Raw genomic sequence first — 25,708 nt, 5'->3', positions numbered from 1 at the left:
CTTAGTTGGGGCTCCTTTTGCTTGACTTACAATGCGGCGTGGCATGGAGTCAATCAGTCTGTGGCACTGCTCCGGTGTTATGACAGCCCAGGTTGCTCTGATAGTGGCCTTCCGCTCTTCTGCATTGTTGGGTCTGGCGTATCGCATCTTCCTCTTCACAAGACCCCATAGATTTTCTACAGGTTTAAGGTCAGGCAAGTTTGCTGGCCAATTAAAAACAGGGATACCATGGTCCTTAAACCAGGTACTGGTAGCTTTGGCACTGTGTGCAGGTGCCAAGTCCTGTTGGAAAATTTTATCTGCATCTTCCTAAAGTTGGTCAGCAGCAGGAAGCGCTCTAAAACTTCCTGGTAGATGGCTGCGTTGACCTTGGACCTCAGAAAACACAGTGGACCAACACCAGCAGATGACATGGCACCCCAAACCATCACAGACTGTGGAAACTTTACACTGGACTTCAAGCAATGTGGATTCTGTGCCTCTCCTCTCTTCCTCCAGACTCTGGGACCTTGATTTCCATAGGAAATGCAAAATTTACTTTCATCAGAGATCATAACTCAGCAGCAGTCCAGTCCTTTTCGTCTTTTGACCAGGCGAGACGCTTCTGACACTGTGTCTTGTTCAAGAGAGGCTTGACACAAGGAATGTGACAGCTGAAACCCATGTCTTGCATACGTCTGTGCGTGGTGGTTCTTGAAGCACTGACTCCAGCTGCAGTCCACTCTTTGTGAATCTCCCCCACATTTTTGAATGGGTTTTGTTTCACAGTCCTCTCCAGGGTGCGGTTATCCCTATTGCTTGTATACTTTTTTCTACCACATCTTTTCCTTCCCTTCGCCTCTCTATTAATGTGCTTGGACACAGAGCTCTGTGACCCGCCAGCCTCTTTAGCAATGACCTTTTGTGTCTTGCTCTCCTTGTGCAAGGTGTCAATGGTCGTCTTTTGGACAGCTGTCAAGTCAGCAGTCTTCCCCATGATTGTGTAGCCTACAGAATTAGACAGAGCCCATTTAAAGGCCTTTGCAGATGTTTTGAGTTAATTAGCTGATTAGAGTGGGGCACCAGGTGTCTTCAATATTGAACCTTTTCACAATATTCTAATTTTCTGAGATACTGGATTTGGGGTTTTCATTAGTTGTCAGTTATAATCATCAAAATTTAAATAAATAAAAACTTGAAATATATCAGTCTGTGTGGAATGATTGTATACATTATACAAGTTTCACTTTTTGAATGGAATTACTGAAATAAATCAACTTTTTGATGATATTCTAATTATATGACCAGCACCTGTAAGGGCTGTAATTCATGCATGGTTTATTGATGTAAATACCCTCAAATTGAAGATGACAGTCTGCCCTTTAGCTTCTTTTTTAATTTCAAACCCAATGGTCTGGAGTACGGAAGCAAAACAACTAAACTTGTATCAATGTCCAAATACTTATAGACTGCATTTTCTGCTGGCCAACAGAAACATTGGCTACACCTGTGACGATCCCAAAGAACAGTGCCCAGAGCAGGGTTAGCTAGGGAGACATTGAGGATGCTCAGTGCTCCTAATTTGGGTCAATGGGCAAAATTTGTACAATAAAGTAGTTAAGTAACCAAGTAAGTCAGTAATTCAGCAGGTAGGTTAATAAGTAATTAAGTCAGTAAAATAAGTAAAAGTCAATTATTTAAGTAATAAAATAAGTGGGTAAATAAAAAAGTAATTATGTGAGTTCAAGTTCAAGATCAAGTTCAAAGTTCAAGTTCAAAATGAGAATGTAAATAAAAGAAAATAAGTTTCTACGTACTGCAGATCTGCCAAGGTATGTCAAGGTGAAAATTGTGAAAGATTGTGACATACCAGGGGTATCTTGCAGCTTGGACAGCAGCTCTGAGATGGACTTCTTCTGGGCCTGGGCAATGTAGCTGAGGTTCTCACTGTCCAGCACAGCCAGGAAGGAATGGAGGTCTGTGATGAGCCGGTTCAGCACTGGGAATTCAGCACAATTATACAGTTCAACGTAAAGTTTATGCTAGCAGTGCTGATCTGGATTAAGGTCCATATTAAGCTATTCATTGTGATCACAAAGACAAATGTGAGCCTGGATCAGCACTTCACCGAATATATAGGCAACAGAAAACAGATATCCTTGCTTCTATAATGTCAAGGTCGGATCTTATGAAAGTGTACACAGAATATTTTTCAATCAGTGAGCATTTTAGCGTTATAATTCATTTATTTTCCCTGCTTATTAGGAACCACTGAGTTCTAGAAAACATGTGATTTGAAAAGTGCTGATTTGAGATTTCAATGAGAAAAGCAGAGCTATCTTATGGCTTGAAAGAAAATACCTTTTGGAACAACAAACAATGGTAGACATAACTACAGCCCTGTTTCCAAAATGTAAATAAAAAGTAAAATGTAAATAAAAACAGAATGCAATGATGTGCAAATCTTTTAACCCTATGTTCAATAGAAAATTGTACAAAGCAAAATATAAAATGTTGAAACTGAGACATTTTATGGCTTGAAAAATATTATCAAGTAAGGTCCGGAAATATATACAGTTAGGACACGGACACAATATTCCTAAATGTGGGTCTGAACACCACCACAGTAAATTTGAATTGGAACCACCAAGATGCAATTGAAGTGCAGACTTTCAGCTTTAATTCAAGGGGTTAAACAAAAAAACTAAACAAAAATCGAATGAAACCTTGGAATTGCAACCATTTTCATACACAATCCCCTTATATCAAGGGCTCAAATATAATTGGACAAATTAAGACAATCATAAATGTAAAAGAAAAGTATTATTTTTTTATCCTTTTTTTAATACTTTGTTTGTTCGTGGGTCTTTCTGCCTTAAGTCTTGTCTTCAGCAAGTGAAATGCATGCTCAATCGGGTTAAGATCAAGTGATTGACTTGGCCATTGTAGAATATTCCACTTCTTTGCCTTAAAAAACTCCTGGGTTGTATTCACAGTATGTTTTGTGTCATTGTCCATCTGTAATGTGAAGCGCCATCCAATCAACTTCACTGAACTTGGCTGAATCTTAGCAGACAATATATCCCTATACACTTCAGAATTCATCAGGCTGCTTCGGTCTTCTGCCACATCATTAATAAACACTAGTGACCCAGTACCATTGGAAGCCATGCATGCCACTGCCTCCACCATGCATCACACTGCCTCCACCATGTTTTACAGATGACGTGGTAGGCTTCGGATCATGAGCCGTTCCAAGCCTTCTCCATACTTTTTTCTTCCCATCATTCTAGTACAGGTTGATCTTAATTTCATCTGTCCAAAGAATGCTGTTCCAGAACTGGGCTGTTTTTTAGATGTTTTTTGGCAAAGTCAAATCTGGCCTTTCTATTCTTGAGGCTTATGAATGGTTTGCACCTTGTGGTGAACCCTCTGTATTTGCTCTTGTGAAGTCTTCTCTTTATGGCAGACTTGGATAATGATATGCCTACCTCCTGAAGAGTGTTCTTCACTTGGCTGGATGTTGTGAAGGTGTTTTTCTTTACCATGGAAAGGATCCTACGATCATACACCACTTTTGTCTTCCATGGAAGTTCTGGCTTGTCTGTGTTGCAGAGCTCACCAGGGCGTAGTTTTTTTCTCAGAATGTACCAAACTGTTGATTTTGCCACTCCAAATGTTCCTGCTATCTCTTTGCAGCTTAAGGATAGCCTGTTTCACTTGCATTGAAAACTCCTTTTACCGCATATTGTGGGTTCACAGCAAAAGCTTCCAAATGCGAATGCCACCCCTGGAATCTACTCCAGACCTTTAACCTGCTTAATTTATGACGAAATAAAGAGGGAAGTCCACACCTGTCAGTAAAACAGCTTTTGAATCAATTGTCCAATTATTTTTGGTATATATATTGGAGCTGTAATTCCTAAACCCTTCCTTCAATTTGGATGAGAATACCCTGAAATTAAAGCTGAGACTCCAATTTAAGCCCATATTCATTATTTAACTGTAAGGTAAATATATTTTGATGAACAGCCAAAATAATATTTGATGCATTATGAAACGAAATATACGACAAAGTAGACCCTGAACTACTGAGCAGCTGAAATCGTATATCAAGCAAGAATGGGAATAGGCTACATATCACATTCAAAACTACAGCAATCGGTCTCCTCCCTTCCCAAATGCTTACAGAGTATTGTTAAGAGAGGTGATGCAATAAAGTGGTAAACACGCCCCTGTCCAACAACTTTTTTGAAATGTGCTGCTGGCATCAAATTCAGAATTTCTCATTCAACATTTGATCTGTTGTGTTTTCATTTGATTAGTTTCATTTGTTTTTATGCTATTGTATTTTTATATTTTTTCTTCTTCTTTGTAAAGCACATTGAATTGCTTCTGTGTATGAATTGTGCTATATAAATAAACTTGCTTAATTGCTTTGCACTATAATCAGTTAAATATAGGAATAAATGATTTGTACATCATTGCATTCTGTTTATATTTGCATTTTATGCAGCCTCTCAATTTTTTGGGAAATGGGGTTGTACTTAACATTTCAGAATTAGCTGTCACAGTAGGCATAGTTATTTGACAACATTTAGCCTAAGTACTTAAGGTTTCTCAATTGAAAATGGAGACAGAGAATCTCTGTTGAAAATAAATTTTAGTCCAAGACTACACTTAAATGTTTGTCCAGTAAACTACCCCCTTACCACCTGCGGACCTGTGACTTTTATTGTAGCCCTTGATAAACCTAATTTAAGTAAACTTATTGTGGGCTTGATAATTAGTTGACAAGACAAACCAGGTGTGTTTGTCCAGAACTACAGTAAAACATTTTACTGTAGGGGTACTTGAGGACTGCCAGGCTACCAAAATTCCTTACTCTGGCTGAAGTGCCTACAGACTTTAGTTTCTTCTTCACAAGGAGTGAAAATCCATCAAACCACCTGATAGTCCCATTATTCAAATGGTTCGGTCTGATTTGTCTAACAAACCGATGGGTTGGGCCAGACTGCAAGTGGGTAAACTGACATTGATTAGAAATGATCCAGACAAAAATATACACAAGCTAAGCTAAATGTGCTAAAGGACAGAAATGTAAATGCAACAAAAATCTAGTGAATGATATTCCAGCATAAGATTCTCGTTTGAGTTGTTTACACTTGAAGACTGGAGAAGGCAACTGCTGCCAAGTACTCATTCGATTGCTTGGATCTCCATCTACTGCTGAATCAACAGCTACTCTTCCAGGAGTGTGAAGAAAACACCAAACATAATAAAACACTGACCCATTGACAGGCCCAGTGCCCTAACAGAAGAGGACTGTACTAAACTTAAAGGATGTAATGAAATCATTACAAAAGACTGAAAGAGCTATGTGACTATTAGATGATCCTGTGTGATGATTACTAAGTACTTTTCTTATGTAGAAGAGAATCAAAGGGAAAAGAGCAGTGCTTCTGTTCTAATCACACAGCGAGGCCCCAGTCCAACCACCGCAGCACAGATCTGCTGCCTGCAGTATGTGGGCGCTGCAATCAGAGGCTCTTTATGCTTCAGTAGTCCCATTATCTCTGGATGTGTTTACAAAAAGCGGAAAAAACAACGGGAGGGGCTTGGGGGTCTTTCCATGTACCGCCGCTGCAACGCCGGCCACATAAAACAAGTCTCTTGTTATGATGTTCCCAATGGTCTTTAAATGGCTTCATGAAAAGAACGCCTTAGTGGTTGGGTGGCATTGAGGACTAGTCTTGAATGAAGTTCTCTGACTCTTGAGCTCCGTTGTTTTTGATTCAAATTTTAGGCATCAATTCAAGTGGGAAGATGGAGAAAAAAAACACAAAGACGTTTTCTCATAGTGGGATCGACTTGAATGCTGAATTCATGCAGGGCAATAAGCATTATTTTTGCCATGTTCAACAACTACTGTATGTCCCTCTTTCTATAGCTCCTCTAAAAGTGTTGGTGTTTCTACAGGAATAAATTAGTTTAATTCATTCTTTGCTTCCACATGTCTCCCACTGCTAGCAGGTCACAGGTCAAAAACAATGTTCATTCACATACAAGGTCACATACATAGACAATTGTCATTGAAAACATACACTTCTGCAGTATAATGTAGGGAGGGTCTTTCAGTGTTAGCAGTGTGATTGACCCTCCAACGTGGTGTTAACCCTTAGTGATAAAGGACTTCATTACTTCACATAGTGACCTTCAGAAGACAGATTTGTCAAAAAAAGCGCTAAAACCAAGTTGCTAAACAAACACTGTCTGTTAACCTGGCGCTAATGTTTAGCTTGGAGGGTGAACAAAGAATACTGTGTGCCAGTATCTGTCTTATTTGGAGCAGATCCTACTATAGTATCTAGACAGGGGGCTCTGTGGGTTCAATATGGCACCCTATAAAGTGCACTGCTTTTGACCAAGGCTCTGGCTTAATCTAGTGCACTAAATTAGGTAATAGGGTACCATTTTGGACATGGCCCATGATACACTGGCACCTGGCACTATGGGTTAAAGCAGGAGGTAACAGACATTGACCAGTTCATCCTTGGCAGCAAAATTCCATGTGGCTTTATTAACTTCCCCCTTTGCTTTCTTACTTCCCTTTGTTCCTCACCATATTGGGACAACGCTTTCACAGACCTCCCTAATGACAACCCTTTACATATATTTTACGTATATTTTGGTGTCCGAAATAAATATTTTCAAAACTCAACAACTAATGTATCTACATGTTATGTTACCTAACTATGCAATTTAGCATTTATTGTGTCCTACAAAAATTAATGCTGAATTTTTTTTTAAAAGGTTATTTTTGGGGCTAAAAAGTAAAAAAGTTGTTCAGAGCAACCATCCATGTTTGTAAAACATCATCAGTCACAATAAAACTGTCAAAAGCATACACTGGCATGATTTTGCAATGGTCTACTGTATTTCACTGAATTATTAAATGGGCAAGACTTAAAGCAGAAACGTTGTCTGGGAGAAAATTATATTTTACATAAAAACAAGCCTTTATGTAGAATAAGGATGTCTGTTTTCTGCAGTTTTATAGTGCACATCAACTGCTTATATTAAAAATACTATCCAATTAATGTAGCGATGAATTGCAAATGTTTTTAATACATGCTTAACCCATTAACTGAGTTTCGTATTTGCTGATGACTTTATCAAGCAAATGTCTGTCAAAATTATGCAGAGATATAACAATGAATGCACTGTACAAGCATTTACCATAATTATAAGCTGCTAGTAGAAAGATACACTTAAAAAAATAAAGAGAACATGTAATCATCACAGTATGACACCAAGTCAATTAAACTGGGACATACAGGATCTCACAAAGGTGAGTACACCCCTCACATTTTTGTAAATATTTGATTATATCTCTTCATGTGACAACACTGAAGAAATAACACTTTGCTACAATGTAAAGTTGTGAGTGTACAGCTTGTATAACAGTGTACATTTGCTGTCCCCTCAAAATAACACAACACACAGCCATTAATGTCTAAACTGCTGGCAACAAAAGCGAGTATGAATACTAGTATGATGTTCTGCCATATGTATTTGGCCATATCATGGATATCATGATAGATTAATAAATGCATTAAATAAAGCGTTTTTGTTTAAACTATAAGACAAGACGAGCAGTGGAGCAATTCCCAAAAATTCCACAAGCCAGACCAACACTCAGTTATCAATCAAGGCATCATTTGTACTTCTATGACACAAAGAGACAGAAGTGGAATGAAGTGCAATTACTTATCACATAGCAAAAGACAAGCTACCAATTCAAACAGTGGAGAAAGACGGTTTCAGAAACTCTAGATACGAGATCCTGAGCCGTAAATTTCTTCAGCAATCATACACAGGGCATCTTTCAAACCAAATACTGTCAATATGCTGGTGTTCTTGGCACTTGTAAAGAGGGAGGCAGTGAATTGTTGTTAGTTAAAAAATTTGAGGTTTTATGCTGAAAAAAGAATGCACTTGTTATGTTTGGCAAGAAAATGTGTCTGTTTTACACTTATTTATAACCTGTAAACTTGAAATATTATTTAATTTTACTGCATATTTCTTTAACTTTCATACCTTTGTTCATGTTTCATGTTCGCACAGGAAAAAACAAAAATAAATGTACATTGCCTTCCTTTGCCATTGACCGGCCCTCAGATTCCCCAGACCTGAATCCAATTGAGAACATCTGGGACGTTATGTATCGGTGCATCCGACGCCGCCAAGACTGTCCAGGAGCTCAATGGTCCCCTGATCCAGGTCTGGGAGGAGATCCCCCAGGACACCATCCACTGTCTCATCAGGAGCATGTCCAGACGTTGTCGGGAGTGCATTCAGGCACATGGGGGCCATACACACTACTGAGTCACATGATGAGTTGCTGTGATTAAATTCACACAAGTTGGAACAGCCTGTGATTTCAATTGTTTATTTCGTTTTTTGGTGTGAGTTTGAATCCAGCCCTCAACTGGTTAGTGATTTTGGTTTCCATTGACCGTTCTTTTGTCATTTTGTTTGCTATGTACAATGTGAACAAAATGACTGTGAACAATATACAGTAAAGATTTAGTTAATCGAGAGCCGATGTGTGATTTAAGCGTACCCTTAATTTCTTTGAGCAGTGTATTTTCCCAGATAAACCACACACATATATACATACATATATATATATACACACATATATATTATATATACACATATATACATACATATATACACACATATATATATATACATATATACATACATATATACACACATATATATTATATATACATATATACATACATATATACACACATACATATATACACACATACATATATACATACACACATACACACATACACACATACATATATATATACACATACATATATATATACACACACACACACACACACACACACACACACACACACACACACACACACACACACACACACACACACACACACACACATATACATATATATACACATAAACTCACCTAAAGGATTATTAGGAACACCTGATTCAAGCTGATAGAAGAGCAACTTTGACTGAAATAACCACTCGTTACAACCGAGGTATGCAGCAAAGCATTTGTGAAGCCACAACACGCACAATGGATGGGGTACAACAGTAGAAGACCCCACCGGGTACCACTCATCTCCACTACAAATAGGAAAAAGAGGCTACAATTTGCTCACCAAAATTGGACAGTTGAAGACTGGAAGAATGTTGCCTGGTCTGATGAGTCTCGATTTCTGTTGACACATTCAGATTGTAGAAAACAGAATGAGAACATGGATCTATCATGCCTTGTTACCACTGTGCAGGCTAGTGGTGGTGGTGTAATGGTGTGGGGGATGTTTTCTTGGCACACTTTAGGCCCCTTAGTGCCAATTGGGCATCATTTAAATGCCACAGCCTACCTGAGCATTGTTTCTGACCATGTCCATCCCTTTATGACCACCATGTACCCATCCTCTGATACATACGTACACACATACATACACACACACACACACACACACACACACACACATATCACAAGGTGAGCAAAAATCCCAGAACCACACAGGGGGACCTAGTGAATGACCTGAAGAGAGCTGGGACCAAAGTAACAAAGGCTACCATCAGTAACACACTACGTCGCCAGGAACTCAAAACCTGCAGTGCCAGACGTGTCCCCCTGCTTAAGCCAGTACATGTCCAGGCCCGTCTGATGTTTGCTAGAGAGCATTTGGATGGTTCAGAAGAGGATTGGGAGAATGTCATATGGTCAGATGAAACCAAAATATAACTTTCTGGTAAAAACTCGATTTCTGTTGAGACATTCAGATGGTAGAATCTAAATGAACTGCCACCATTCTCCTCCATGAACTGCCACCTTAACGTGGTGGAGGGGTTTGAGTACCCGAGTGAACCTAGGAGCTATGTTGTCTGGGGCTATATGCCCCTGGTAGGGTCTCCCAAGGCAAACATGTCCTGGGCGACGGGTCAGACTAAGAGCGGTTCAAAAACCCTTTAATGATGATAAACATTTTGAGGACCATGACGTCGCCCGGTATGGCGCAGCCGGGGCCCCACCCTGGAGCCAGGCCCGGGGTTGGGGCTCGTATGCGAGTGCCTGGTGGCCGGGCCTTTCCCCACGGGGTCCGGCCGGGCTCAGCCCGAAGGAGCGACATGGGGCCACCTTCCTGTGGGCTTACCACCTGCAGGAGAGACCATAAGGGGTCGGTGCGTAGAGGATCGGGCGGCAGTCGAAGGCGGGGGCCTCGACAACCAGATCCCTGGACACGGAAACTAGTTCTAGGGATGTGGAAAGTCACCTCCCTGGCGGGGAAGGAGCCTGAGATTGTGCGTGAGGTTGAGAGGTTCCGACAAGAGGTAGTCAGCATCACCTCTATGCACGGCTTGGGCTCTGGAACCACACTCCTTGAGAGAGGATGGACTCTTCACCACTCTGGAGTTGCCCATGGTGAGAGGCGGCGGGCTGGTGTGGGTTTGCTTAGAGCCCCCCAGCTCTGCCGCCATGTGAGTTTACCCCAGTGAACGAGAGGGTCGTTTCCCTGCACCTACGGGTCGGGGATAGGTCTCTCACTGTTGTTTGTGCCTACGGGCCGAACGGCAGTGCAGAGTACCCGACCTTCTTGGAGTTTCTGGGAGGGGTGCTGGAAAGTGCTCTGACTGGGGACTCTATCGTTCTACTGGGGGACTTCAACGCCCACGTGGGCAACGACAGTGACACCTGGAGGGGCGTGATTGGGAGGAACGGCCCCCCTGATCTGAACCCGAGTGGTGTTCAGTTATTGGACTTCTGTGCTAGTCACGGTTTGTCCATAACGAACACCAGGTTCAAGCATAAGGGTGTCCATCAGTGCACGTGGCACCAGGAAACCCTAGGCCGCAGGTCGATGATCGACTTTGTTGTCGTTTCATCTGACCTGTGGCCGTATGTCTTGGACACTCGGGTAAAGAGAGGGGCGGAGCTGTCAACTGATCACCACCTGGTGGTGAGTTGGATCCGATGGCGGGGGAGGAAGCTGGACAGACTCGGCAGACCCAAGCGTGGTACCGGCAGGCCAAACGGACTGCAGCCCGGGTGGTTGTGGAGGCGAAAACACGGGCCTGGGAGGAGTTCGGTGAGGCCATGGAGAAGGACTATCGGCTGGCCTCAAAGAGATTCTGGCAAACCGTCCGGCGCCTCAGGAAAGGGAAACAGTGCCCTACCAACGCTGTTTACAGCGGAGGTGGGCAGCTGTTGACCTCAACTGGGGATGTCGTTGGGCGGTGGAAGGAGTACTTCAAGGATCTCCTCAATCCCGCCGTCACGTCTTCCATTGAGGAAGCAGAGGCTGAGGGCTCAGAGGTGGACTCGTCCATCACCCGGGCTGAAGTCACTGAGGTAGTCAAGAAAATCCTCGGTGGCAAGGCACCGGGGGTGGATGAGATCCGCCCTGAGTACCTCAAGTCTCTGGATGTTGTGGGGCTGTCTTGGTTGACACGCCTCTGCTGCATCACGTGGCGGTCGGGGACAGTGCCTCTGGGATGGCAGACCAGAAAATCACATTGTAAAAATGTTGTATTTTTCAATAATTAATTAGCATTTTATTGCATGACATAAGTACTTGATCACCTACCAACCAGTAACAATTCACACACTCAATCAAACAGACTCCAACCTCTCCACAATGGTCAAGACCTGAGAGATGTGTATGGACATTAGGGATAAAATTGTAAACCTTCACAAGGCTGGGATGGGCTACAGGACAATAGGCAAGCACTACTGAAATTCAACACTACTGTTGTTTGCTCCTTGGGGTTTATGGCCGGGTGTCTCTGTAAAGCACTTTGTGACAACTGCTGTTGTAAAAAGGGCTTTATAAATAAATTTGATTGATTTGATTGAAGCAGCTTGCTGAGAAGGCAACAACTGTTGGCGCAATTATTAGAAAATGGAAGAAGTTCAAGATGACTGTCAATCTCCCTCAGTCTGGGGCTCCATGCAAGATCACACCTCGTGGGGTATTAACGATCATGAGGAAGGTGAGGGATCAGCCCAGAACTACATGGCAGGACCTGGTCAATGACCTGAAGAGAGCTGGGACCACAGTCTCAAAGAAAACCATTAGTAACACAGTACGCCGTCATGGATTAAGATCCTGCAGCGCACGCAAGGTCCCCCTGCTCAAGCCAGCGCATGTCCAGGCCTGTCTGAAGTTTGCCAGTGACCATCTGGATGATCCAGAGGAGGAATGGGAGACGGTCATGTGGTCTCATGAGACAGAAATTTAGCTTTTTGGTCTAAACTCCACTCGCCGTGTTTGGAGGAAGAAGAAGGATGAGTACAACCCCAAGAACACCAGCCCAACCGTGAAGCATGGAGGTGGAAACATCATTCTTTGGGGATGCTTTTCTGCAAAGGGGACAGGACGACTGCACCATATTAAGGGGAGGATGGATGGGGCCATGTATCGCGAGATCTTGGCCAACAACCTCTTTCCCTCAATAAGAGCATTAGAAAATAGAAAATAGAACCCAATAGAAAATCTTTGGAGGGAGCTGAAAGTTCATATTACCCAGCGACAGCCCCGAAACCTGAAGGATCTGGAGAATATGGTGGAGTGGGCCAAAATCCCTGCTGCAGTGTGTGCAAACCTGGTCAAGAACTACAGGAAACGTATGATCTCAGTAATTGCAAACAACGGTTTCTGTACCAAATATTAAGTTCTGCTTTTCTGATGTATCAAATACTTATGTCATTCAATAAAATGCAAATTAATTACTTAAAAATCATACAATGTGATTTTCTGGATTTTTCTTCACTCACAGTTGAAGAGTACCTATGATAAAAATTACAGACTTCTACATGCTTTGTAAGTGGGAAAACCTGCAAAGTTGGCAGGGTATGAAATACTTGTTCTCCCCACTGTATATATATACACACACACACACACACACACACACACACACACACACACACACACACACACACACACACACACACACACACACACACACACACACACAACTGATGTGATACACAAACAAAAATATAGATAATTCTTTTTGCAAATACTTTACAGCTTTATCATAAATTTTTAATGAACAGAATAATTAAATTCTGATATTATAGTTTTCAACCTATATTGTTTTCAACCTACAGTTTGGGAGTAACAAATGTGTTGTTTTGAATATTTAGGCTTGATTTGCAAAATCCTAAGACTACAGCTGAAGACGAATCTGTTTTGGTTGTGTGAGTTCAGGTAGCCAAAATAACACCAACACTACTTCTGTGGCTGCTTAATAAACCATTGGACTAGGAAAAACGCACCTCTCAGAATTCCTCTGTATAAAATGTGCATGACATAAACATGGGAGCTAACAGTTCTATGTATATACAGTGCCCTCAGCTAATAGTTATTGATTATCCTCTTGATATTTCATGCAAAATATTAATAAATATCTAACCTTTAAATTAAAAAATGTAATTCTTATTATAACAAGAAACCAGGCAAGCCTAGTTCAGCCGGCCTGCAATAGAAAGCATTGCCGTCTCAAGATTCGAACCCTGGTCGCCCATGTGAAAGGCTGTGTCGTTAACCACTGCATCCACAGAGCTGTAAATTTGCCAGCTGTTAGTATGGCCTCTTGTCTATACTGACACCCAGCATCTGTATATCCTGAACAAATCCTCTTTTGCCACTGACCGTTTTAATAGTTAATTGGCCATTTGTGAATGACATTGATACAGTTAAACTGACTAACATTTCTTACTAAGTTTACCTCCACCACAAATAGCGGCTATGTATTTTGTTTGCCACTGGGCGTTTTAATAGCGTATCAGCAAGTAATAAGCTTTACCGGTATCTACTAACTTACTGGAATAGTCATAAGAATTGAGCAATTGCTAGCGAGTCTGACAAAGCTATTTCATTTCATGGCATAAGAACTTCTTTTTTTCTTTCAGGGCAAAACAACATGCTCTTTTCTTTCATTTGTGAATGAAGTAACTATCAATAAAGGCGATGATAACTAACCTTTTAATCAAGTAAAAAGACGAGAGAATCGTGGAATCTACCAGAAATAATTAAATAATGTCGTTGCTCTCAATAAATTCAAACTTAGGTCTTCCAGAAACAGAAACAGTCGCAATATAACCGGTAACTGTTTTATTTCAGGCTTACTATAATGTAGATACTAATGGTTTAAACCAGCGAAGTTTTCGTCTATACGGAATAATTCAGAATGCGTACTTCGCTTCGCCTGTGAGTAGATACGGACCTATAGTTCACAAGTCCGCTTCACTAACCACTACGCTATTTAACAAGGGTCAGTCAGTCACACACTCACTCAGTAAGAGACTCTTAGCAGGCTCCGCTTACACGGTCCGGCAAAAACAAATACTTTCTCAAATGTGTTTCCCACAATTATTGGCGTGAACCATTTTGGTGTGGATTTTGAGGTTTGATTTGGATAATTGTCCTGCTGGAAGCCCAGTTTAAGATTCCTGGCAAAAGTAATCTTTTTTTTTTTTATATCTTCTGGTACTTGATGGAGTCCTAACAAGTTGTCCTAGGCCTTTGTATGAAAAACAGCCCCACAACAAAGATCCACCATCATACTTCACGGTGGGGATGAGGTGCTTTGATGCATATCAATCTTACGGTCCACGCCAAACTCATTTCTGGTGCTGTTTCCAAAAAGCTCAATCATATCTGACCATAGAACCTGGTCTCATTGAAAGTTCCAGTAATGTTTGGCAAACTGTATGCGCTTCAGTTTGTTGTTTGATGACTGCAAAGGGTTTTTTATGGCAACCCTTCCAAACAATGTGTGATTATGCCGCGGAAAGTCTGATAGTAGTTTTGGAGACTTTCTGACCCCAAGGCCTAACTAACATCTTAAATTCTACAGCGGTGTTCCTTAGAGATACTTTGGCCTCTTGAACCATTCTCCTCATTGTGCATGGGGTCAATGTAGACACGTCCTCTTCCAGGCCGATTGTTAACATCTCCTGTTGCTATACACTTCTTAATTATTGCCCTGATAGGGGAAATGGGCATTTTCAACAGTTTAGCTATTTTCCTATAGCCTCATATTTCCTGATTTGTGCAACTCAACAACCAATCGTCACACATTACTGTATTCTCAGGTTTTTCCATAGTGAATTTGGGTGTACCCTCATATATATACCCCTGTGAAACAGGAAGTCATGGCTTACCACTTAATTGTTCCTAATCACTCAGGTGAACTTAAAAACATAAAATTTTAATGGGTATATACATTATGACCACCTGCCTATTATTGTGTAGGTCCCATTTTGCCACCAAAACAGCCCTGACCCATCAAGGCATGGACTCCACTAGACCTTTAAAGGTGTGCTGTGGTATATGGGACCAAGACGTTAGCAGCAGATCGTTTAAGTCCTGTATGTTGCGAAGTGGGGCCTCCATGGATCGGACTTGTTTTTCCAGCACATCACACAGATGCTCGATTGGATTGAGATCTGGGGAATTTGGAAGCCAAGTCAACACCTTGAACTCATTGTTGTGTTCCTCAAACCATTCTGAAAATTGTTTTGCTTTGTGGCTCATTATCCAGCTGAAAGAGGCCACCAGGAAATACCGTTGCAATGAAAGGTTGCACATGGTCTGCAATAATGCTCAGGTAGGTGGTACATGTGAAAGTAAAATCCACATGAATGGCAGGACCCAAAGTTTCCCAGTAGAACATTGTTCTCCAGGTAAGCGATGCACACACACCTGCCCATCCACATGATCAGACTAGGCCACCTTCTTCCATTGCTCTGTAGTCCAGTTCTGATGCTCACATCCCCATACTGTGAAGCACTGTGTGTTCTGACACCTTTCTATCAGCACCAGCATTAACTTTGTCACCAATTTGAGCTACAGTAGCTCATCAGTTGGATCGGACTACACGGGCCAGCCTTCGCTCCCCACGTGCATCAGTGAGCCTTGGCCACCTGTGACCCTGTCGCCGGTTCACCACTTTTCCTTCCTTGGACCACTTTCGATAGATACTGACCACTGCAGACCGGGAACACCCCACAAGGACTGCAGTTTTGGAGATGCTCTGACCCAGTCCTTTAGCCATCACAATTTAGCCCTTGTCAAAGTCGCTCAGATCCTTACGCATGGTTCCTGCTTCTAACACATCAACTTTGAGGACAGACTGTTCACTTGCTGCCTAATATCCCACCCACTGACAGGTGTCATGATAATGAGATTATCAGTGTTATTCACTACAACTCTCAGTGGTCATAATTTCATGGCTGATCGGTGTACTTCAGTCTGACTTTACTAATAAGAATTTATAGGGGTGACAATATTTGTGGCACAATATTTTTAATTTACTTCACATTAATTTATTCAATGATTTTACAGTGAGGGAAAAACATATTTGATCCTCTGCTGATATTGTACGTTTGCCCATTGACAAAGAAATGATCAGTCTATAATTTTAATGGTAGGTTTATTAGAACAGTGAGAGACAGATAAATTGATTTGCATTTTAATGAGTGAAATAAGTATTCGACCCCTCTGCAAAACATGACTTAGTACTTGGTGGCAAAACCCTTGTTGGCAATCACAGAGGATTCTTGTAGCTGGCCACCAGGTTTGCATACATCTCCGGAGGGATTTTGTCCCACTCGAACCTACATATTTCTTTGTAGTTTAACACTTAAAAACAGTAGCTGTACCGAATGATAACTATGTTATATTTCTTTCAGACTGCAGGATTTTTGCAGTATTGTTTACAAAAATAATTATCATGTTTTATGATGCAAAGAACAGCTCAGTTTTTGAGATAATGTATTTGTGAAAAATTTCATATAGATTTCATTTTCTGAACAGAAGTTGTTTCATTCAATATTAGGGTATATCCAGTGAAAAGTCCATGTAAAAACAATATTCCTTATACTTCACAATTTCATAAATGTAATTTTGAATATTTTTTTACATGTATGTATCAATATTGTATTCTGCTTCTTTGAAATAATCAGAAAATATAACATTATAATAATCATGGTTGCATCAGATTAAATTTTTCAGGAGGAAGATTGAACAATCCTGTACAAAATACAAATTTTGAATAGCAATGTGTTGTTAAACCTATTTCCATTAACATTGAGTGGCATTGAGATAACTGATCCTGTTGTTTCTGGTTTTCAAAGTAGGTGAACATTCATTTTAAAACAGAGCGAGCATTGAACAGATATGCTAAATTAGTGGACACTAAAGGTCATTATACAGAAGTCATTTTCCATGTGGGAGCATTTCAACTACATTAATTATCAAAACTAAGCCTGCTTTAAGCAGTAACATTTTCCAGATTTCAAAAATGCTTGAAACGCCCACTTCACAATTTGAAAAAAATGGGCTACGGTGACATACAAAATCTTGTTGTTGTTGTAAGCTATGAAGTCTTTACTGTGACAGATGTGTTTCTGGTCTGTTATGCCTATTCTTAAAAAGGGGATTCTCTTGAAAGAGTGGGTTGGTGCATCTCTCTCTGTGTGTATGCTTTTAGAAGCAGTAAGATGGGGAAAAGCATCTGTAAATGAGTGAAGAATCTTGATCTCCCAAATTAAAGAGGTCTCTATCCTACCATCAACACAACATCCTGTTCCTGGGCTGTTATGGGCTTGGCAATGCAGCCTTTGAAGTTGCTGCATGTTTGCCACTCAAATTTTCACATGATCAACACTCAGATGTGCAGTGTACCCAATCTGCGGCAATGTGACAATAACTGACAGTCAGCTTAGACATGATAGCAAGTACACAATCGCCTACCGAAAGAACAGTTCAGACCGAAAGAAACGGGGGGGTTGTTGTTTTTTGTTTTGCAGTTTGCCTTTCTTGGGTGGAGAGGCTAGTCTTCTAAGCCTTTTCATCTAGTGATGAACAGGTCATAACAACAAAGGAAGAAAGACTGAAAGAAAGTAAGAAAGAAAAAGGAAAAGAAAGTGATAAAAAAAAATCTAGTCTGATAGCATGTGGTAAACACTGAAAAAGAGCCAGAACATGTGGCTGGCTAGGATGTAAAATTATCCATGATGTAATTTTGTTTCCAAGCAGGATGGGTTTGGGGCATTCGAAACTAAAGAAAAATACTATTAAAACACGCCAAAATTTCTTTGCTGCTTTTCAGAGACTCCTTGAGAAGTGGGACAGACTAACACTAAAATAAACAATTCTACTGGCGGTTGTTTTAGGAGATTTCGTAGTGGCGGTGGAAATAGAGTAGGGTATTTCCGGTCACTTTTTTTTGCTATTACATACAGTAAGCTACACTCCCTATGCTTAATTGAAGTGACTTAGTCATCCAGCCTCACTGAAAACACGATGGATTCATTCAGGGACATTCACCACAGCTCTTCATTGGACTTCAAGGGCGTCAATAATAAACTTACTCTATTGCCAATCTCAATGAAGTAAGTGGCAAAATAAAAATGATTAATGTACTTATATAAACAGGGAGAAAGCAGAACTCTAATTACACTTTTCTTTTTCAATTTTTGCAGTGTTGCAGCTGGCACTGTTTCGCGCTCTGAAAATCACACAACCTGAAACGTCGGTATTGAAATATTTAAGTAACTATTACACATGTAAAATGTAAATAATTATTAAACATATGGTAATACTTCATTATTTAGCCTAAATTATTAAGATTTAGTAATTATGCGATATTTAATAGTATACACCATAATTATTAAAAGGTATTTATATAATGAATAAAGCTTGTAAAATTGTATGACTCGTTAACTGTGCAACTATAGGACGTTTTGCTTGTTTACAAAAAAAAACCTGCTAAACAAATACGGTGGTTAGGTATTGCCTGAACATAATTTAGCTTGGAGGAAGACTCGCCTCGAATCCCCCTAGCATTCCACTCTTATGCCCTACCTTTTTGTTTGTCCATCCCTGGCAATGATCAAAGAGTCCCGGAGAAGTTAATTTCTTTTCCTGATGTCATTGCTGTTTCCAAAATGAAATGATAAACGCTGAGGTGCTGAGCAGACAAGCAACCAAAACTCTGGTCAACTCAACTCGTAAGGACCGTAACACAAGACACACCCCTTCGCGCTTATAAAAGCACTGGTTAAAGCGACCACTAGGGGCAGATAACTACTAGTGAAGGGAGCGTGTTCGTGTGCGCGTGTATTTGTGTGTAATTTCCCTATTTTTTTCGGACATAAATTCAGCAAAATGTCCTAAAAACCATAAAATACTTATATATGCTAAGGGTAGGGATGAGTGTTAAGGTTTATTTGTTAGGTTTGTGTATAGGAAAAGGTGAGATCAGACTTAAACTCTTTTGCTCAATTGATTTAGGCTACACATAGATTATCCTCAAACCAAAAATAAATATTTTATTTCCACTCATCATTGATCATTTCAGTCCTTTTTCACCTCAGTTTAAATATGAGTGTGCATTCATAGCTGTGTAGGTACATACCATGTTGTTGCATCAGACTACACAATGTAACTTATATTGCAATAGTACGCAATGCATCTTATCATTGGATGAATCAAATCAATATGGGAAAAAGTAATAAAAATAATTACAAAATAAAAAACACAGAAACAATATCTTAGTCACATAATACCAGTCAAAAGTTTGGACACACTTACCCATGCATTTGAATGGTTAAATGTGTCCTAACATTTGTCTGATACTGTATATCTACAGGTGTATCTAAAACTACATCTAAAAAACTTATTTTCTCAGTATTTTATTGACTTACTGATTCTAAATACCTAGAAGGTACAGATCAATTTTTCAAACTAATTCATTTTGTAACCCCTCCCCAATGGCCACTTTCACATTTATAATGCATGAGAATAAGCTTATAAGATGCTGTGACATCTTTTTACAAAGCTGAAATTGTTTTAATACAGTGAGAGCATTCAAAAGCATCACTTATGACATCAGTGAACATAAAATATGGTTCATCCTCAGGTATCCCATTTGTGAAGAAAAAACAGGACTCTGTGTATTTCAAACTCAATAGAAGCATGGTAACTTGGTAATTGTCAAAGCCCCTTACTATCAAGTGAACAGTTTCCGGTTCAAGGATTTCTTCAAAATACGTCAAAGAATGCCAAGCAAAGCGGTCATAAAGTTGATATGTGCATTGACCACTGATATATGTACTAAGAATACACTGATGTTCCATTTAGGTGACATTCATTCATCTTTGTTTGAGACTCTAGAAGCACTACAGACGTCAGCAAACTCAAGGCATTTTGTAACAATGTCATTGCCACCTCGACATCTGATGATCGGAAAAACAACTTGAGTGAGGCCTGTTGGGTACTGGTGCTGCTGAACAGAGCCTGAGCACTTTTAAGTCCAAAATGATTGCGTTCAAAGCACAAACAATGTAACAGACAGACAGGCCAGCCCTGAGTCCATTAGCCTGCATCCACCCAAGGTTTTTGGGATTTCTGGTGCATGACATCATCTGTAAGTGGCAAGGTGAATGAAGCCGCCCTAACAGGCGAACATGGAGGAGGATGTGGTCATAAATGGTCATAAATGAACACAGGAAGCAGAGTCTAATCTCTTGATACCACTCCCTGCTGAATCTCGTCCTCCGGTCTTCCTTTCCGATGTAGTGCGTTTTAGGTAAGGCATCGTCTATCTTCTTTTTTGTTAATCAAAATATTAGTTTGTTTACTCAAAGTTATTGTACTGACATGTGAAATTAAGATTTTCTTTGTGTGAATATTAACATGCCACTTTCAAGTTAGAAAAAAATAGCTGCACATCACTAAAACAACAGAAAATGTCTAAAACCCCTTCAGAATACATTTCCCGCTCAAAAATCCCTCCGGGGTTATAGAGGGGAGAGTGGCGTTCAAACCTTGTACATAAAAACAGGGCAGTGGCCAGTTCTGTAAAGGTAAGTGACCCACATCATTTCAATTTCTAACAGCCTATAGATACTCCTTTAATATCCGCTCAATTAAAACAGGAAAACTGCACTTCATCAAACATCATAACAATAGTTAATAAAAATGCAGATAAAGAAGTGTTTAAGTGGCCAATATGTACTATTTAGGAAATCTTTTGGTTAGAAATTCTTATTTGCCATAGCTGTGGATGCTTTGCTAATTTGTATATTTGAAGGATTGACTGTATAAAGATTTGATAAGATGTAATGTTTTTTAAATCTACTCCTGATGTATCAAAAAGCGGAGTCTCACAAACACCAACAAAACAGCTTAGCTAAAACATTGCCTGAAATGGCAACTTATTCTCAAGTGCAATATTTTTTAACAGGGTCCCATGCACTCTGTAGAGAATAGTGCCCTATTTTCTCCTCTCTGTGAGTATTGATTTACACTTTCAATTGTTCTTTCTATGTACCAAAATTCCATGAATTTAATAAAAAGGCTGAGTAGACTATTCCCACTTAGTGCAATATCTGTGTTTTAAAATCTGTAATACTTCAGAAATCGAGGCATTCATGCAGTGTTTCTCAACCCTGCTCCTGGACACCCCCCAGCCCTGCATGTCTTAGATCTCTCCTTGCCTTAACATACCTGATGTAGCTCATGAAGGACTTGATAATGAACTAATCATTTGAATCAGGTGTGACAGAGCAGGAAGAGATCTAAAACATGCAGGGCAGGGGGGTGCCCAGGAGCAGGGTTAAGGAACACTGATCTAATGCTTCTGTTCTACAAACATTTTGTGTATTTTGGTTGTTTAATGATTACATTGCTATGGCTTTACTTCTGGCAGTTGTCTAGTGACTGAGAAGTGTGAAGTTAAATTAACCATCGGCAACTCTGATTTACACTATCTACAATAGCCTAAGTTAGCTTAGAGTAGGTTTAGCCATGGCCAGTCCAATCAAACTCTGTTGGAGAGTCAGTTGTTTGAACCTAAATAAAATATTTCATAAACTCTACCTATGCCAAGCCTCCTCTACACTGTGGCAACAACCAGAGTATATGAAAGCTCTGACCCTTTACAGAGTTGGTATATGGAATGGGAAATTGAAGGATCCGATATGGCTGATATACTAGGCGATAATTGCTTAAGTCTTTCTTGGTTGTTGCATTGGACTTTAGAGTTGATGTTAGTCAAATTTCCCAAGGAAGTGCACTGGCTTGTGACGATTAGGTAGGTCCCCTTATGCTAAAAAAGGGAAACCCTCTTCTTTAAGTCATTCTGCTTCCAGAGGGAGAGGCAATCAAATTCCTCAATGGTCATCCCGAATAGATTCTGGAAATCCTCGGTGGACAGGTGTCTCTGCAATGGACATGGACAGATCATTAATTAGACATCACTATTTAAATGCTTTACTATCATTAGATTTTTTTGTGCAAAGGCTTTCTGTGTATTTAGGCTATCGGATTGGATTCTATACACAGCAATATAAGCAGAGATGGAAAAAGTACAAAGTAAAAGTACTCGGCTATGTTCACCAGTTTTTGGAAGTTCCTAAGTTAGAGCAAAATGGCCGTGAAACAGAGTAACCAGTGACATTAATTGGACATTTACACTCTTCCTTTTTATTTTATTTAATAGGCAAAAAACTATATACAGTGGATATAAAAAGTCTACACACTCCTGTTAAAATGCCAGGTTCTTGTGATGTAAAAGAATGAGACAAAGATAAATCATGTAGGAAGTTTTTCCACCTTTAATGTGACCTATAAAATTAACAATTCAATTGATAAACAAACTGAAATCTTTGAGGGGAAAACATTTTAAATAAAAAACTCACAATAACCTGGTTGCATAAGTGTGCACACCCTTAAACTAATACTTTAATCACCTTTTGATTTATTAAAGCACTCAGTCCTTTTGGGTAGGAGTTCATTAGCATGGCACATCTTGACGTGGCAATATTTGCCCGCAATTTTTTGCAAAAGCGCTCAAAATCTGTCAGGTTGCGAGGTCTCCTGTGCACAGCCCTCTTCAGATCACCCCACAGTTGTTCAATTGGATTCAGCTCTGGGCTCTGGCTGGGCCACTCCAAAACGTAAATCTTCTTCTGGTGAAGCCAGATTGAATGTGTGCTTTGGGTCATTGCCGAAAGGTGAACTTCCTCTTCATCTTCAGTTTTCTAACGGACGCCTGAAGGTTTTGTGCCAAAATTGCCTGGTATTTGGAAATGTTCATTATTCCCTCCTCCCTGACTGAGGCCCCGGTTCCAGCTGAAGAAAAACAACCCCAAAGCATGATGCTGCCACCACCATGCTTCACTGTGGGTATGGTGCTCTTTGGGTGATGTTCAGTGTTGGTTTGAGCCAAACATACCTTTTGGAATCATGGCCAAAAAGGTCAACCTTGGTTTCATCAGACCATAACACATTTTACCTCGTGATTTTGTGGGACTTGATGTTTGTTTTTGCAAACTTCAGCCGGGCTTGGATGTTTTTCTTTGTAAGAAAAGGCATCCGTCTTGCCACCATACCCCATTCATATGAAGAATACGGGAGATTGTTGTCACATGTAGCACACAGCCAGTACTTGCCAGAAATTCCTGCAGTTTCTTTAATGTTGCTCTAGGCCTCTTAAGCCTCAGTGACCAGATTCTTCTAGTCTCTTCATAAATTTTGGAGGGACATCCAGTTCTTGGTAATGTCTCTGTTGTGCCATATTTTCTCCACTTGATGATGACTGTCTTCACTGTGTTCCATGGTATATCTAATGCTTTGGAAATTATTTTGTACCCTTCTCCTGACAGATATCTTTCAACAATGAGATCCCTCTGAGGCTTTGGAAGCTCTCTGCGGACCATGGCTTTTGCTCTGAGATGCAACTAAGAAAATGTCAGGAAAATCCTACTAGAACAGCTGAACTTTATTTGTGATTAATCAGAGTCAATTTAAATGATGGCATGTATGTTATGACTTCTATTTAACATGAGTTTGAATGTGATTGGTTCATTCTGAACACAGCCACATCCCCAATTAGAAGAGGGTGTGCTCACTTATGCAATCAGGTTATTGGAAGGTTTTTATTTTTCATTTTTCCCCCTCGAAGATTTCAGTTTGTTTTCAACTGAATTGTTCACATTATAGGTCACATTAAGAGTGGAAAAATGTCTGACATGATTTATCTTTGTCTCATTCTTTTACATCACAAAAACCTGGCATTTTCATAGGGGTGTGTAGACTTTTTATATCCACTGTAGGTATCTAATTTGCTGCCTTTTTGATAATCCTGCACAGGGTGACTTCAGGCCGCACCCAAAACCCACCCACTGCTGAAGTGTGGTTGTTGTCGAATGACTTAAGAGTCATGCCCAGCAACATGTACAGTGGAGGTGTTCTAGTCAAGAAGAACTGACCCTAACCTCCAGTCTTGTTCTGTCCACTCCTGGCAGTGGTCTCCTCCTTCCTCTGTTGGTCACTATGAGCATTTCATATGGATATATCTATGGAAAACACAATTAGCTGTCGCAAAAGAGGGAAGGTAGAACAAATAACTCCCCTCTTCTACAGAGGCTTTACATTGTTGGCACAAAGCTTACAGTAGTCCTTCTTGAATGAATGCGTTCTGTATTTTGATAGTTTTGTAGCTGTGAAAAATGGCGACTTATTACACACACAATTACAGGCATAGTGGAAAAAGAGAGAAAATGAATTCTTGACAGATTATAAATGGATTTCCAAGAACAGACTTTCTGACCTTCTCGTTCAGCCTACTGGGCATTGATCTTCCCCGATCCATTCTTCTTCCCGGAGGATCTCCGTTCTACAGAACGACACCCAGCACAGCCATACTGTTAATGGGACTAACCACGCACAGGATACAGTGAAAGTGCAGACAAATGGAACTTTATGTGGATATGAATATGTTTTCCGATTAGATTGGTACAAATATTCTTACCTGGAGGTCTGCAGAGAAAAAGAGATTGATGTGTTAGAATGTCACAATGACAACCAGTTGTAGTGAGAATCAGTTATAGCACATCATTTTACAACAGTTATTGCTCGACTGAAAATTATACCTTAAAAACATACCTGCTAACATGCACATGTTCTGGGATGCACTAATCAGTGCACTGATCACAGTGGTTCACAAATCTCTCCACATATTTGATCTACATTCAAACATTGACTCAACCTAGCACACCTGACTTAACCTTTCCAAGCTTCTTTAAGCCCTTGTTTAAATCTGGTGAGCTAGTTCAAGGCTAAAACAAAACTGTGAGAAGTCTGAGGGTCCCAGCTAAAAGTCTGTATATTATTACTTTAACTTACCAGGTGCTCCTTGGTCCTTGTCAGACTGGGCAAATTCAGCAGACTGGAGCTGTGAGCAGAATGCAAAGTATTCTTTTAAAAAACATTTTTTATTTAGGTTAACACAATGAGCACTGCAATATAATGACCACAGCCAGTGCTTACAAAGCATCTCAGAATATTGCTGATCTGGGATAAGTTATTATTTTTAAATTGTAATGAATATGATACATAGTCAGGGAAAGGGACCTTATCCTAGATCAGTACTCCTTCTCTGAGACACTTTATAAAAACTGTCCCAGATGCTTACACCATTTACTCACTCTGGTCAGACTGTTGGGAAATGTTGCTGGGAAATGTATGTTTTTGGAGGCATTGGAGGATGAACCTAGAAAACAAAATTACACTGAAACCATTTAAATCACTTGTAAGTGAATCAATTTCACAGGCACTGCACTGAATAATTAAACTGATTATATTAA

General features: G+C 40.2%; 2 protein-coding genes across 23 annotated transcripts in view; both read right to left on the bottom strand.

The window, feature by feature from the left end:
• si:dkey-220o5.5 (actin filament-associated protein 1-like 2) overlaps positions 1 to 19,017 on the bottom strand; it is a 40,170-nt gene extending 21,153 nt beyond the window's left edge. Inside the window, exons 1-3 of one of the 2 annotated variants that reach the window (XM_020052518.3) lie at positions 18,921 to 19,017; positions 9,195 to 9,251; positions 1,850 to 1,978 (exon numbers count right to left, since the gene is read on the bottom strand). In XM_020052518.3, coding sequence (XP_019908077.1) covers positions 1,850 to 1,978; positions 9,195 to 9,251; positions 18,921 to 18,936 — 202 coding nt within the window. In that variant the 5' untranslated portion in view covers positions 18,937 to 19,017. The remainder of the gene's footprint in view (positions 1 to 1,849; positions 1,979 to 9,194; positions 9,252 to 18,920) is intronic. The other variant, XM_020052519.3, reaches the window with a different exon arrangement.
• A 2,596-nt stretch (positions 19,018 to 21,613) lies between these two features.
• The window catches only part of LOC105031471 (dematin), a 53,341-nt gene continuing 49,246 nt past the window's right edge, over positions 21,614 to 25,708 (bottom strand). For 6 of the 21 annotated variants that reach the window (XM_034296562.1, XM_034296573.1, XM_029124861.2 and 3 more), the window contains 7 exons: positions 25,550 to 25,614; positions 25,248 to 25,296; positions 24,874 to 24,881; positions 24,673 to 24,738; positions 24,515 to 24,562; positions 24,332 to 24,418; positions 21,614 to 22,281 (listed from right to left, as the gene is read on the bottom strand). In XM_034296562.1, the coding sequence (XP_034152453.1) occupies positions 22,168 to 22,281; positions 24,332 to 24,418; positions 24,515 to 24,562; positions 24,673 to 24,738; positions 24,874 to 24,881; positions 25,248 to 25,296; positions 25,550 to 25,614 (437 nt within the window). In that variant the 3' untranslated portion in view covers positions 21,614 to 22,167. Of the gene's footprint in view, positions 22,282 to 24,331; positions 24,438 to 24,514; positions 24,563 to 24,672; positions 24,739 to 24,873; positions 24,882 to 25,247; positions 25,297 to 25,549; positions 25,615 to 25,708 lie in introns of all 21 variants that reach the window. The other 15 variants (XM_034296575.1, XM_034296567.1, XM_034296576.1 and 12 more) reach the window with 7 other exon arrangements.

Source organism: Esox lucius, chromosome 13 (assembly GCF_011004845.1).
Source record: "Esox lucius isolate fEsoLuc1 chromosome 13, fEsoLuc1.pri, whole genome shotgun sequence".
Classification (NCBI taxonomy): domain Eukaryota; kingdom Metazoa; phylum Chordata; class Actinopteri; order Esociformes; family Esocidae; genus Esox; species Esox lucius.
Note: the sequence above shows the minus strand (reverse complement) of the source record. Positions and strands in the feature narration are given on the sequence as shown.